This window comes from Lepidochelys olivacea, assembly GCF_965140295.1.
Source record: "Lepidochelys olivacea isolate rLepOli2 genome assembly, chromosome: 7".
NCBI classification, from domain to species: Eukaryota; Metazoa; Chordata; order Testudines; family Cheloniidae; genus Lepidochelys; species Lepidochelys olivacea.
Genome location: NC_140417.1, coordinates 82,102,011 through 82,116,221, shown reverse-complemented (window position 1 = coordinate 82,116,221; position 14,211 = coordinate 82,102,011). Strand labels below are relative to the sequence as shown.

General features: G+C 42.1%; 1 protein-coding gene across 2 annotated transcripts in view; it reads right to left on the bottom strand.

Moving 5' to 3' along the window:
• Positions 1-13,500, bottom strand: part of STOX1 (storkhead box 1) — a 33,412-nt gene extending 19,912 nt beyond the window's left edge. The window contains exon 1 of one of the 2 annotated variants that reach the window (XM_084635019.1): positions 13,054-13,500. In XM_084635019.1, the coding sequence (XP_084491145.1) occupies positions 13,054-13,357 (304 nt within the window). In that variant the 5' untranslated portion in view covers positions 13,358-13,500. The remainder of the gene's footprint in view (positions 1-13,053) is intronic. The other variant, XM_084635020.1, reaches the window with a different exon arrangement.
• Between the last annotated feature and the right edge of the window lie 711 nt (positions 13,501-14,211).

Sequence of the window (14,211 nt, the reverse complement as noted above, 5' to 3'; positions counted from 1 at the left end):
AGGTCCCTACATCTGTACCCTAGAGTTCAGAGTGGGGAAGGAACCTTGACAACATCTGTTAACATTCCCAACAAACAAACAAAACAAACAAAAAAAAAGAATATTTTTCTTTTATAAATGAAAGATAAAAATTTGAGGAGGCTCTCTTCAAAAAGAAAAAAAAATTACAAAGAAGTTTTGTGCCTACAATCTTCTTCTGTTCCTGATATAAATGTCATTTCAAGGAGAATTTTGTTGTATATCTGTATCAGTCTCCAAAACTGTAAGCCGTCCCAACAGTGGTCCCCGTTCCCGCCTGAACCCACCTGATCAAACCAAGTGGAGAACATCCGTGTTGTGATGTCAAAGGGAGCATGGCTTCATTTGGTTCTGGTAAAAATTTCAGGGGTTCACTGAACATGCTCAAGAGGAGTAGTTCTATTTTTTTTTTAACTCCCTCTTCTCTCTTTCCAGAAAGGTGGTTTTTCTGGAAATATTACAACCTGAGTGAATTTACCTAATCAACCCCCTGCTAATCTCCTCTTTACCCTTCCCATGAAAATACATACAATTCCACAACACATACACAATTGCATTTTTAACACAATGTACCCCAAAGGTATTAATCCTAATTCAAGAAGGTTTAACTTAATTCAGTAAAGTTAATTCCATATGTTTTGTTCAGGATACTGTCAATGTGTCACATCCACTACAATAAAATAAAACAAGTTTAAAAAAAAAAACAGGGTTAACAAAAAAGCGTGCCTGTCTGTGTAGATGACACTGCTTTAGGAACGCTGGTTTTGCTTGTGTCTTCATAAACCAAATCTGTTAGAAATATAGTACACCAACCTTAATGTTAGTTTCTGAAGTGTCTAAGATTGCCTGTTGATCTTGTTAGATATCATTACACATCAAGGCAATGCAGGCAATCGCATTTCTCGCTATGACTACCCTGCTTTGCACAACTCCAACCATTACCACCACCTTTGACCTATGTTAACTGTGAAGTTCCCTTGGATTACACCAATTTAAAAAAGAAAGGGTATGGTTACATTTACACCATGTTGTTAATGAGGCCATGCAAAACAACAGCCATCTGGAAAAGCTATTGGATTCCCATGGGCCTTCAACAAACATTCACAATTTTCACAACTGAAATGCATCTGTTCATATTGGTCATGAAAGTCAGCATCCTCCAGTAAAACGAGAGATAGACATGTTAAGACTAGCAAAATAAATGTTGAAATGAGATTTAGGAATTTGTTGATAGTTGATGATTGCATTAACTAGTGTTACTTTAAACTTTGCTTCCTTATTTACACAAGATAATGTAAATATGTGCTTTTAAAGAATCAGTATTCTGCAACCCACATACTATAGTCTTATTTTCATGCCAGGAAATGAAACAAACCTGTACAATATAAAAAAGATTGAGTACAAACTGTAGCTTTTATTCTGAGTTGGGGGTTAATACTGCTGAAGTCTGAATCAGGAACTTCTGAATAGCAATGTAAAAGAACTCAAAGACCAAGAACAAAATTCAAGCAATATTTCATTTTCTTTTTAAAAGAAATCAGAAGAATCTTTAAACAAATGAAACATTTTCTAGGGGCCAGATGTTTCCAGCAACAGAGAGACTGTCCATGCACTTTAATTTTTCCATCCCCAATCATTTTTGTAGAACTGTTTGTTTTAATTTCAAGACAAATTAAATTGAACCACTATACTACATATCAAGCAGAAGTGATATGAACAGGAACAATTACTTATTGGTTAGACAATCTTTGCTATGGGCCATCTATTGCATATGGTAATATTTCTATTGGTTTGGATTTTTTTAAATAAAGAGCCGGATTTTCAAATGTGCTGAGGACTGGAGCTGCCACTGACTTCAAATGGAATTGTGAGTGCTCCTGAGTCTTTGGAATCAAAAACAGGCTCTCATAGTCATGGTATTAGGAGCATCAGATGAGTAAGTAACTAACAACAGATAAGTTTTCAAAGCCATCTTGCTTCAAGATAAGTCATCTTTCAAAGAACACAAGACATTCTTCCTGAGATTTAGCAGCATAGGATTTACAGAAATGACTGTAATAATCAGAGATCAAATACTAAATAGAACACACTAGTTCACAGTTTCAGACTCAGGGTACTGGAAATAGCCCTAGAGCAATAAATTTGGGCATAACAGTTTAAAAATTTGAGATTAATTAGAAAATATTCTTTATATTCTGATTACCTATATACAGTTATAAAAAATACAACATGTACAACATGTTTCTTAGGCCACCAAAACTTTTCAAGTCAGCACATAGAAAAAAAAACACACTAACTTATTTGGTTACAAAACTAATCAACCTTGATTTTTAAACCTGTGACCTTGTTTACCAGAACAGATCAAAGTCTGGAACAGACATGAAAGAAGTGCACAGTAAGGAAATCCAAGAAAAAGGAATCCAAGAAGCACATAAACAATCTCCTGCTGAGTTGCTATCCTCATTAAGTTTGTGTTCCCCCATGTGTAACGTTACAGAACAACTCAGCAAATGGAAGGTCTCAAGAATCATGAGATTTCCTAAAAGTCTCAAAATATTAGTGAGCACTGCTCAAAAAACAATTTCACCTAGGCTTTCCATAATATGTTGTGAGATTATGATGCTAACATTGATATTAATTACTGTATACATAGTTTACATGTTATTTAGGAGCCCTCTCTTCAGTTTATTTGTGATGCTTTAAAAAATATATAATTTGTTCTCAACAATTTAAAAGTGTAAAATGTAAATGAGTTTTAAAAGAATATCAAAGTTTACTCTGAGTAGAAATTTGCAGAGTTACACAAGTTTAATTTCAATATTAATAATACAAATATAAGCCACTGGTACCGAAACGTTAGGTAGTCAAACACCCATGTAACTGGGTTGCTAGTATTTGTAGAACTGTTTGTTAACACTATCGTGCATGAGTTGCCAAATAAACTATACAATGTACAGCCAATATAACAATGCCAATTCCCAAATATCAGCACTTCTGTTTAGGCCAGCTCTACACTACAGATTTTTGCCAGAACAGCTGTCAGTCAGGGTATGAAGACCAACACAGCTGTGACAGCAAAAGCCCTTAGTGTAGATACAGCTATACAGGCAAAACTGTGCTTTGACCCGCATGGCTCACTTAAGGAGACGAGAGCCAGGGCTTTACTATACCAGTACAAACCACAGCTTTGTCAGTATAAGCTGCATCCACACCAGGAGTGCTTTGCTGGTATAGTATACCGGTGTTCCTATGACTGTAAAGTGAACTTGTGTAGACATATTAAATAATTACATTCATCCTATGGGATACAGTTCAGGTGGGATGAACTTCTTACATTCAAGCTGGTGTTCCAACCAGGCCTCAGGTCAAATCAAGGCCCCAATTCTGCAAGTGGATGGACCCATGCGCCTACGTGGTGTCCCACTGGCTTCAGTAAGGGTCCACTTGTGTGAATCTGATCACAGGATCAGGGTCTAAATGAAGCGTGCAGGGCATTTTTACTAGATGTTCTAAATGGGCTGCTTGCGAAGAATTTCAACATTGCAGGTCCACTGCTGTATAGTTAGCAGGTTCTCTAATTCAAGTATTCAAATACTCCTAACCTCCACCCTCTAGTAAAAAAAGGCTATATTTTCTCTCAAATTTGAAGGAAATGCTTTCTCACCATGTACCTGACGTACCAGGTGAGAATTTTGCTGGTATCAAATTGATAGTACAAAAGAAGCATAAAAAGTGTTCATTCTCCTTGTTTTCCACATTACTGAATCCCTTTCTGAAGGAACTTTCAAATAACCCATCTTATTCTCTTTAGAAAGTGATATCCTGTGTTGACAAAATATATTGTTTTTTAAAAATGCTGCATTAAAAAAAAATACAGACAAACTAATATTGGTCTTTAAAAAGGCTACTTTTTAGAACTTGTTTTGTCTGCAGCTTTCCAACTTCACTTCCTTTCTGACAGAAAGTTGCTGCTGTCATTGGAAGGACTGCCTTGTAGTTCCCTGGATCTGCCATTGCAGATGGCAAGGAACAAGCAAGAGGGGTTGACAAGGCTTTCCATCATCCTCTTCCATCTGAGATTAGCAATCAAGAGGAGGCTGACTTTTGGCATCGAGAAGACACTTTCAACAAACTATATTTGGATAGGATGATTAGAGGAAAGACAGCAGGCTGAGATGCTGTGGAAGCAACCTCTAATTAATAGCCAGAGAAGACAGACGATGGGCTACCAAAATAATCACTCGAGCAGAACAGCAGCATTGGCAACCTATTTCAATGAGTGGGCCATCCAGAAGAGATCTATGCAATTTCAAATAAGAGCTAGCAAGAACCACTGAATTTTCTCCCCTTCATTTATTAAATTACTCTCAATATAGTTGCAGCTTTGTTTCTTCAAGAGGGACTGAATGTCTACTTTTACTTTTGTGTCCTTCATCAAAATGCTTTCCCTATCTCTCCAATTCACAGTTGCCATGCAGTGCTAAAATGAACATATAATTAATTCAACTCTTCCCTTGAGGACTAATTTTCCTCATCTCTCTCAATGGAAGCATGACACAGTTACAAAATTGCAACCAACTCCCTCTGTCATCAAAAAATGCCACTGGCGACATTTCAATTATTTTTCCAACTTTATTTTGAAATGAGAAAAAATAGTCAACACCGATCCTTTCCTATGGACAGTTTCAGTTTTGATCAATGGGCATTTTCTGATAAAAAAACAGTTTGTCACAAAAATTTGCAACTGGCTCTACTATTTTATAAACCCTACAGAGAGTTGCAGTTGAAAAATTAGGTTGCCTCAACCGAAGTATAAAATCTATTTTTAAACATTAAACACATGATAAAATCAGATCTTTTTTGGTTGTGCAAGTCAACGTATAAGAACTATGTAACATTCAATATTTCTTTTAGTATATCATCACTGTGCTGGAAAGATGTACTGCAGAAAAACAGATTTTAAGTGAAACCACTTCAATCAAATCATACTGAACATATGGAATAAATTGCAAATTAAGGACAAAGAAGCAAAATGAAATAAATAGGGCCCTACCAAATTCACCTCCATTTTGGTCAATTTCACAGTCATGGGATTTTAAAAATCAAAAATTTAATGATTTCAGCTATTTAAATCTGAAATATCACTGTGTTGTAACTGTAGGGGTCCTGACCCAAAAGGAGCCTTGGGAGGGGGGTCGTAAGGTTATTGTAGGGGAGATTCGGGTACTGCTACACTTTCTTCTGTGTTATTGCTGGCGGTGGCACTGCCTTCAGAGCTGGGCAGATGGAGAGAGGTGGCTGCTAGCCAGGATCCCAGCTCTGAAGGCAGAGCCACTGCCAACAGTAGCGCAGAAGTAAGCATGGCATAGTATGGTACTGCCAACTTCTGCACTGTTGCCAGCAAAGCTGGGCCCTCAGTCAGCAGCCACCACACTCTGAAGGCAGCAGCTCAGAAGTAAGGGTGGCATGGGATAGTATTGCCACCCTTACTTCTGCGCTGCCATTGGCGGGGCGCTGCCTTTAGAGCTGGGCGCCCGGCCAACAGCTGCCACTCTCCGGCTGCCCAGCTCTGAAGACAGCACAGAAGTAAGGGTGGCAATACCGCAACCTCCCTAAAATAACCTTGCCACTCCCCTGCAACTCCCTTTTGGGTCAGGACCCCCCAGTTTGAGAAGTGCTGGTCTCCCCTGTGAAAACTGTATAGTATAGGGTAAAAGCACTCAAAAGACCAGATTTCATGGGGGGAGACCAGATTTGAAGGTGCATGATGCATTTTTCATGGCCGTGAATTTGGTAGGGCCCTAGATATAAATGACAGGAAACTAGACATTTCTATGGAGCAAGAGAGAATTGAAAAAGTCGGGAGGTAGAGTAACATCTAATAATAGATTTAAAGAGAGAGAATATGCTTATTGGGCCAAATGGCTTTTTCCTCTGTAGCACTTTTATATGCTCTTACCATCAAGCTTGTGCATCTCCAGTCCAGCATATTTACAAAGAAAGGTCCAAGTTAAAAGTGCAGCTTCTTCACAACAGAGCCCAGATTGAACTGGGGCCATTAGGTGATACCGCAATACAAATTAATACTAATAGTCTTCAATCATCAAAAAGCTATCATATCATTCCCCTTTTTGAATATTCCCCTTCTACTATGCATCAAACTCAAGCATGTTTCCTTCTTCAAGGTTCTAGACCAGGGGTTCTCAAACTTTTTCTTTCTGAGGTCGTCCCCAACATGCTATAAAAATTCCACGGCCCTCCTGTGTCACAATAATGGGTTTTCTGCATGTAAAATCCAAGGCCAGTGTTAGGGGTCTAGCAACAGTGCAATTGCCTGTGGCCTCATGCTACAGGAGCCCCCACAAAGCTACATTGCTAAGGCTTTGGCTTCAGCCTCGGGTGGCGGGGCTCAGGGTTCAACCCCATACGACAGGGCTTCGGCTTTCTGCCCTGGGCCCCAATAAGTCTAATGCTGACCCTGCTTGCCAGCCCCCCTGAAACCTTTTTGCAGCCCCTCAGGGGGCCTCGGACCGGTTTGAGAACCACTGTTCTAGACAACTCTGCCCCTTCCGACCTAATCAACTGTGTCACTTTGCATCAACCCCTCCCCTCTGCTCTGACAATGGTTCCCATCCTTGACTTCTTTTCACAAACAGCTCTGTGCTTTCTTTCATGCTGCTTCCCTGTGCAATTTAAATGATGACAGTCTATGTGGATGAGTTCAAAAAGGTATGCCTTTCCCTTTAAAAACCTACCTCTGCCACAATGTCAATAGCAAACCAAATTTACATGCATAATCTTCACAAACAGCTCCATGCTTTCTCCCATGCTGCCCTCAGGCTTGGGAGGAACTCTCCATAAATATCCCTCTTCTCTCAACATAGCTGAATCTATACCGGGGCTTTTGTCTGCACAGTAAGTCAGACATAGCTATGCCAACCTATTTTTTTTTAAGTACAAACCAAGCCTTACTTTACTCCCTGAAATAAGGTTTTACTACTAAAAAAGATAAGGAGTACTTGTGGCACTTTAGAGATTACCAAATTTATTTGAGCATAAGCTTTCGTGCGCTACAGCTCACTTCATCAGACTCATTCAGCACTGAATTGGTTAGTCTCGAAGGTGCCACAAGTACTCCTTTTCTTTTTGCGAATACAGACTAACACAGCTGCTACTCTGAAACCGGTTTTATTACTGTTGACATGCAGTACTAACACAGCTCTGGGACAATGAATTGGATTTTATTCTGGTTCAGTAATCAACTGCCAAAGTTCCCCTGGCTCCAAACTGGGTACCTGATCCATTGGGTTTATAGGAGTCAAAGGCGGTCAGATGTGATACTGGCCTCATTGATCCTTTGTGTACTGTCGGCTACTATCAACACACCTGATATTTAAAAGAAGCCAGCTGAATTTTCAGGGCTGATTATATAACAATTTTACTCATAAGAACACATTTAATCTGAGATCAGAAAAATTTCAAACACCCATCTCACAATGCAATTTTTATAGTCACTTTCAAGTAGAACTTCACTTTAAATACGTATGCTAATGATAGAAAGCCAGGGATATTAGCAAGAGCAAAAAAGTTTAACTTACAGAAACCAGTCTACCTGCAGAGAGTAACCCACTTGATGAATGATTCCCTCAATAACAAAATAAGAACCTCATTTCTAAGAATATAAAGTACCTTTTTCTATCAATGCTAATGAAATCACATGTTTAACTGAATAAAGGTCCTAGTTATACTGGTCAGGGAATCTGTTAAGAGATCTCTAGCCAACTTTGGTTACACACAAAGCCCCTGTGAGAAAGGTGCCAAACTGATTATCTTGGTAAATGCAGACTTAAGAAAATTATTCCCCACCTCCCCTCAAAGTGTGTTAAACTGATAATAGGACAGCTAAGGGAAGCAGGACAGAGGATAGTTTACCAAAGTGAAAAGCCAAACAAATTTACTAGGTCCTTAAAAGGAAAAAAAAAAAAACACCCAGGATTTTAAACTAGGAATTAGCATGTTGAGCTCATTTTTCTATTAATAACATGTGTTTTATATAGACACATAAAATTCAGACATTAGGTTAAATGCAAATAACTCAGATTAAAAGAACAAGCAAGCAAACACGTAGATTTTTGACACAGAGCAAGGACTACACTTAAGTATCTCACTTATCACATATTTGGATATTTATATATTCATTTTGCAAATTTAGTGCTGTCTATAAGCACACACACAGAGCCAAAAATTATCCTAATTAACCATTTCAAAAATGACCCAAAGAACTCCACAACCTACCTAAAAAAAAAATAAAATAAAAAAAAAGCAGCAGCCTTGATATCCTTTTCCCCCCAACTGAGGAAAAGCCTAATAGATAGGCCTTGTAACATGTTCTGCAGGTGAAAAACTTTAGGTTCTATTTGGTGCAAGGGCTAAGCAAATTCTAGAACTGAGGGCACCCCGGTGAGGATGTCCTGCCTTCAGACTATACATATACAAATGTAGGGATTAGCACCTCCATCTCCCAGTTTCTCTCTATTGTCAGGTTAAAGCACAAAGAACTTTTTGAAATACACAGGATGCAAACCATAAAGGGCTTCACGGATGAAAACAAACGCCTTGAATTCAACCTGAAAAACCATGAGCCAGTGCAGTCTCTGGAGCATAAGTGTAATACGCTCCATGTGTGAACCACAACTAAACAAGTGGGCTGCCATATTCTGCATTTGCTCATATTTCTGAGTGGTCTTCAATGAAAAAGAGCACTCCCATAATCAGGGTACAATACTTTTATGCATAATAATCACGATTGCAATCTGACCTCATTAGACCAGATGGGCCGCTAGTTTAATTAACTGGATATCAACTAATTGCATAAGCCAAATGGTATTGAGGTCTACATGCTGCTCTTTATAATGCAATCTGATTAGAATATTCAACAGTTTCTGTCCATTTTTTTAAAACAACTGGGTGCTCCAGTCATGGACCAGGAGGACTCCATTGTGCAAGATGCTGTACAAATACAGAATAAAAGACAGTCCTTGTCCACAGAGTTTATGATCTAAGTAGATGTTTACTACTATCCAATAATGAAAACAAGTTCATTCTCAATTTGCTGAGTTCACCTCCCCCATTGGACTACCACTCTCTCCCAAAACACACTAGAAACAAGTACTCCTTTTCTTTTTTTAGAAACAAACAGCTCCTCCAGAATCCTCCTTCACCCACACGAAAATAAAAAGTCTTGTGTCCATTTGATGGCCTTTAAGTCTTCACTAAATCTTGGCAATCTTTGTTTAAATTGTAATTAATAGTGTCCACAATGTTTTAGTTAAAGTCAAACCAGTGCTGCATACAATAGACATATCACCTTTGATGTACATGTAGTTCCCGTAGTTTATACAGATGGGATGAAATCCTGGCTTCACTGAAGTCAGTGGCAAAGTTCCCATTGATTTCATGCTGGACACTATATTCTTTCCTTGCTCATTTATATCCACTCTAGCAGTATCAGTACTAGGTCCCACAAGTCAGAAATTCTAATCACAAACTATAAAATGATTTAATTGAGCATACGAGAAAGGGCTGGGGTGAGAGAGGATCAGAATTTGTGATTTAACTTGTTGATGCTCTTCACAGCATTTTACCATGTTCTTTTGAAAAAGCCACTGGCTTCATTAAATAGAGAGAACATGTCACTTTTCAATTAATTTAGTTATTCCTTTAAAAATATAGCAAATATATGCAACAAAATAAAAGTGAAAGCAAATAAATCCACCAGGAAAAAACAAAAAAAAACCCAACCTATTTAAACTAAGAGGACTACACCACTGGAAAAAAAGTAGGGTAGCTTTCAATTATTTAAACAAATATTTTCAGGTCAATTTCATTGGTATGAAGATAGGCCTACTCTCAGATCTCCAAGTCATTTTCTTTTTGATGGCTTCCGACCACATTGGCAGACTAACACGGCTGTTACTCTGAAACCTGTCAGATTGCTCAGGGTATCTTTAAATAATATTCCCACCAACTAACACTTCAATAGTTAACTTCAATGGGGCTCTGCACAGGTGCAGGAGTCTACCCATATGGATCCAAGTGAAGGATCAGGACGACACTATTTTCATTTAAAACTTATAGTAAATATTGGTACTTAAAAGAAACGTTTACAGTACTAATGTTAAACCTAGTTGTATCCATTAGTATCATACATGGAACTAAAAGTACTACACAAAGTCACACCTTTTCCAAGGTAAGACTAAACAAACAATAAATAACCAGATTTCAGAGTAGCAGCCGTGTTAGGCTGTATCCGCAAAAAGAAAAGGAGGACTTGTGGCACCTTAGAGACTAACAAATTTATCTGAGCATAAGCTTTCATGAGCTACACCACACTTCATCGGATGCATGCAGTGGAAAATACAGTGGGGAGATTTTAAATACACAGAGAACATGAAACAACAGGTGTTACTGTACACACTGTAACAAGAGTGATCAGGTAAGGTGAGCTATTACCAGCAGGAGAGCGGGGGGGGGGGGGAAATATTTTGTAGTGATACTCAAGGTGGGCCATTTCCAGCAGTTGACAAGAATGTGTGAGGAACAGTGGGGGAGGGGAGAGGAGAATAGTTTTACTTTGTGTAATCACCCATCCACTCCCAGTCTCTATTCAAGCCTAAGTTAATTGTATCCAGTTTGCAAATTAATTCCAATTCAGCAGTCTCTCGTTGGAGTCTGTTTTTGACTTTTTTTGTTGAAGAATTGCAACTTTTAGGTCTCTAATTGAGTGACCAAAGAGATTAAAAGTGTTCTCTAACTGGTTTTTGAATGTTATAATTCTTGACGTCTGATTTGTGTCCATTTATTCTTTTACGTTGAGATTGTCCAGTTTGGCCAATGTACATAGCAGAGGGGCATTGCTGGCACATAATGGCATATATCACATTGGTAGATGTGCAGGTGAACGAGCCTCTGATAGCATGGCTGATGTGATTAGGCCCTATGATGGTGTCCCCTGAATAGATATGTAGACACAGTTGGCAACGGGCTTTGTTGCAAGGATAGGTTCCTGGGTTAGTGGTTCTGTTGTGTGGTTGCTCGTGAGTATTTGCTTCAGGTTGGGGGGGCTCCCTGTAAGCAAGGACTGGCCTGTCTCCCAAGATCTGTGAGAGTGATGGGTCATCCTTCAGGATAGATTGTAGATCCTTGATGATGCTTTGGAGAGGTTTTAGTTGGGAGCTGAAGGCAATGGCTAGTGGCGTTCCGTTATTTTCTTTGTTGGGCCTGTCCTGTAGTAGGTAACTTCTGGGTACTCTTCTGGCTCTGTCAATCTGTTTCTTCACTTCAGCAGGTGGGTATTGTAGTTGTAAGAATGCTTGATAGAGAGCTTGTAGGTGTTTGTCTCTGTCTGATGGGTTGGACCAAATGCGGTTATATTGTAGAGCTTGGCTGGAGACAATGGATCATGTGGTGTGGTCTGGATGAAAGCTGGAGGAATGTAGGTAGGCATAGCGGTCAGTGGGTTTCCGTGAAAGGGTGGTGTTTATGTGACCATCGCTTATTAGCACTGTAGTGTCCAGGAAGTGGATCTCTTGTGTGGACTGGTCCAGGCCGAGGTTGGTGGTGGGATGGAAAGTGTTGAAATCACGGTGGAATTGCTCAAGGGCTTCTTTTCCATGGGTCCAGATGATGAAGATGTCATCAATGTAGCGCAAGTAGAGTAGGAGCTTTAGGGGACGAGAGCTGAGGAAGCGCTAAGTCAGCCATAAAAATGTTGGCATTCTGTGGGGCCATGCGGGTACCCATAGCAATGCAGCTGATTATCACTACAAAAGGTTCCTCCCCCGCTCTCCTTCTGGTAATAGCTCACCTTACCTGATCACTCTTGTTACAGTGTGTATGGTAACACCCAGTGTTTCATGTACTCTGTGTATATAAGTCTCCCTACTGTATTTTCCACTGAATGCACCCGATGAAGTGAGCTGTAGCTCACGAAAGCTTATGCTCAAATAAATTTGTTAGTCTCTAAGGTGCTACAGGTCCTCCTTTTTTAAAAAATAGCCAGTTTCCTTCATTCATAGAAATTAATGTCCATACGTACTGGTTTGTACAGGCATCACAGAATCTGTAGAAACCCCTGATCCTGCAAACTCCTATGCTGATGAATAACAGTGACTCCCACTTTGGGGCTACACACATGCATATTAGCCGGACCAAGAGTCCACATTGGAAAGTACTTAAGTAAAGGAAACTTTTAAGGGGAGTTTTACTGAATCTACAAACAGATCACTAGCCCAGAAAAGGTCAGTCCATCAGTGTCACATACATGTAAATTATTTTAAACAACTGCACATTATTTTCCAGGTGCCTGAGAACATTTTGCTGCTCCCTGTGAAGTGCCTCTCTCTCTCAAGCAGAGCCAACTTCTTTTCAATAAAAACGCACCAGCATCCTTCAGACCTCTTTGATACCTGGCTGCTTTTTTCCAGCAACACAGGCACGTCATGCCTCACACCAGACATCATCTACCTAGGGAGGTTGATTCATTTTAACTTGTAATATTTTGGTTTGTGTCGCAATTACGAATTTAGCAAGAGACTGTGCTGCCAGGCCAGCGGTCTCTGGCCACAGAGAATGGGGAGCAGAAAGCCAACGGAAGGCTCCCTAGCCCCAGAAAGAGAGGACAAGGGAGGGAGAAATATCCCCCCTCCAGTGGGATTATGCCACAGGGCAGGCACCCTCCTCCCAGTTTAGCTGCTTTCTCTCCAGGTGCCCCCTTATGGGGTTTGCTTCGTGATCAGCCACACTCACCCCTCGGGTTTCAGAGTAACAGCCGCGTTAGTCCGTATTCGCAAAAAGAAAAGGCGTACTTGGGGCACCTTCTAAGGTGCCCCAAGTACTCCTTTTCTTTTCACTCACCCCTCAGCGTGCGATGGGGACAGCGCCCTCCCTGCCCCTTTGGGGGCACCTCCTAACAGAGCAGCCCAGCCTGGGGACACGCCTCCCCTCTGGGGTGCCCAGCGCTCCCCGCAGACTCACCCACGGCCCGGATGAGAAACCCCTGCGGCGGCCGCAGCGCCCTGCGGAGCCAGGCGTCCCGCAGCCGCTGCAGAGGGGCGGCGGGGCCCTGCAGGAGCAGCACGCCGCCCCGCAGCCAGCCCTGCAGCGAGACGCGGGAGACGGCGCGCGCCAGCCCGGCGTTCCAGTGGCACCTGGCGTTGGCCCGGCGGAAGGCCCGGAACAGCGCCGCCCCGCTCGCCTCCCCGGCCGCCTCCCGCCGCCGGCGCAGCACCAGGGCCAGCGAGCCGGGCGCCAGCTGCACCGCGCGGCGCGGCCGCGGCATGCTCAGGCGGGCTCCGGCTACGCATTGTCCGGCTGCCCCTGAGCTGCCGAGGAGGGAGCCCGGCTGCGGGCGGGGACAGGGCGGCGGGGGCAGGGCCAGCCGGGAAGGCACCTGCGCGAGCCCCGGCCTGGCCCCGCGCCTGAAGCTGGCTCTGCTCCGGCGGGGGCGGGTCTGTGCCCTATGAGTGGCGGGTGTCCAGGACCCAGAGCCGCGGGGGGGCCAGCACCTCGCCTGTCCCATGGGAGAAGGGAGGTTTTTTCCCATGAAAGCTTATGCTCAAATAAATCTGTTAGGCTTTAAGGTGCCACTGGACTCCTTGTTGTTTTTGTGGATACAGACTAACGTGGCTACCCCATGATACTTAGGAGGCCCCCCAAATCTTTCCCTGAGGCAAGGTCCCACTGGGCCTGTGGGAGAAGAGGTGGCTCCCACCCACCCTGCTGATAGTGCTTTGCAGGGGGAGAGCGGGGGCTTCACTTGCCCATCTAGCCTCAGGTTTAGACCACTCCCTGAGCACTACGGTGACCAGATAATCTGAGATTTGGGTCCTTGTCTTATATATGCAACTATAGCCTCAAACCCACCCCCACCCCCAAAAGTGTCCCAATTCACACTTGCGAGCTGATCACCCTACAGACCGGTCCTGGCATGAAATCCAGGGAAACTTGCAGTGGGGACTAACAGGCTTCTTTCTTGGGCAGGCATGTTGGTATCTGTCCACCGCCCCTGTCCCTCCTAGAAAGTTTGTTCATTAAAGAATCTGCTTAACTCCAGCCCCACCAGCCGGTCCTTGATAAAGACAGTAGTAGGGAGGTTTGCAACACACAGCCTGAATCAAAGCTTTGCTTGCAAAT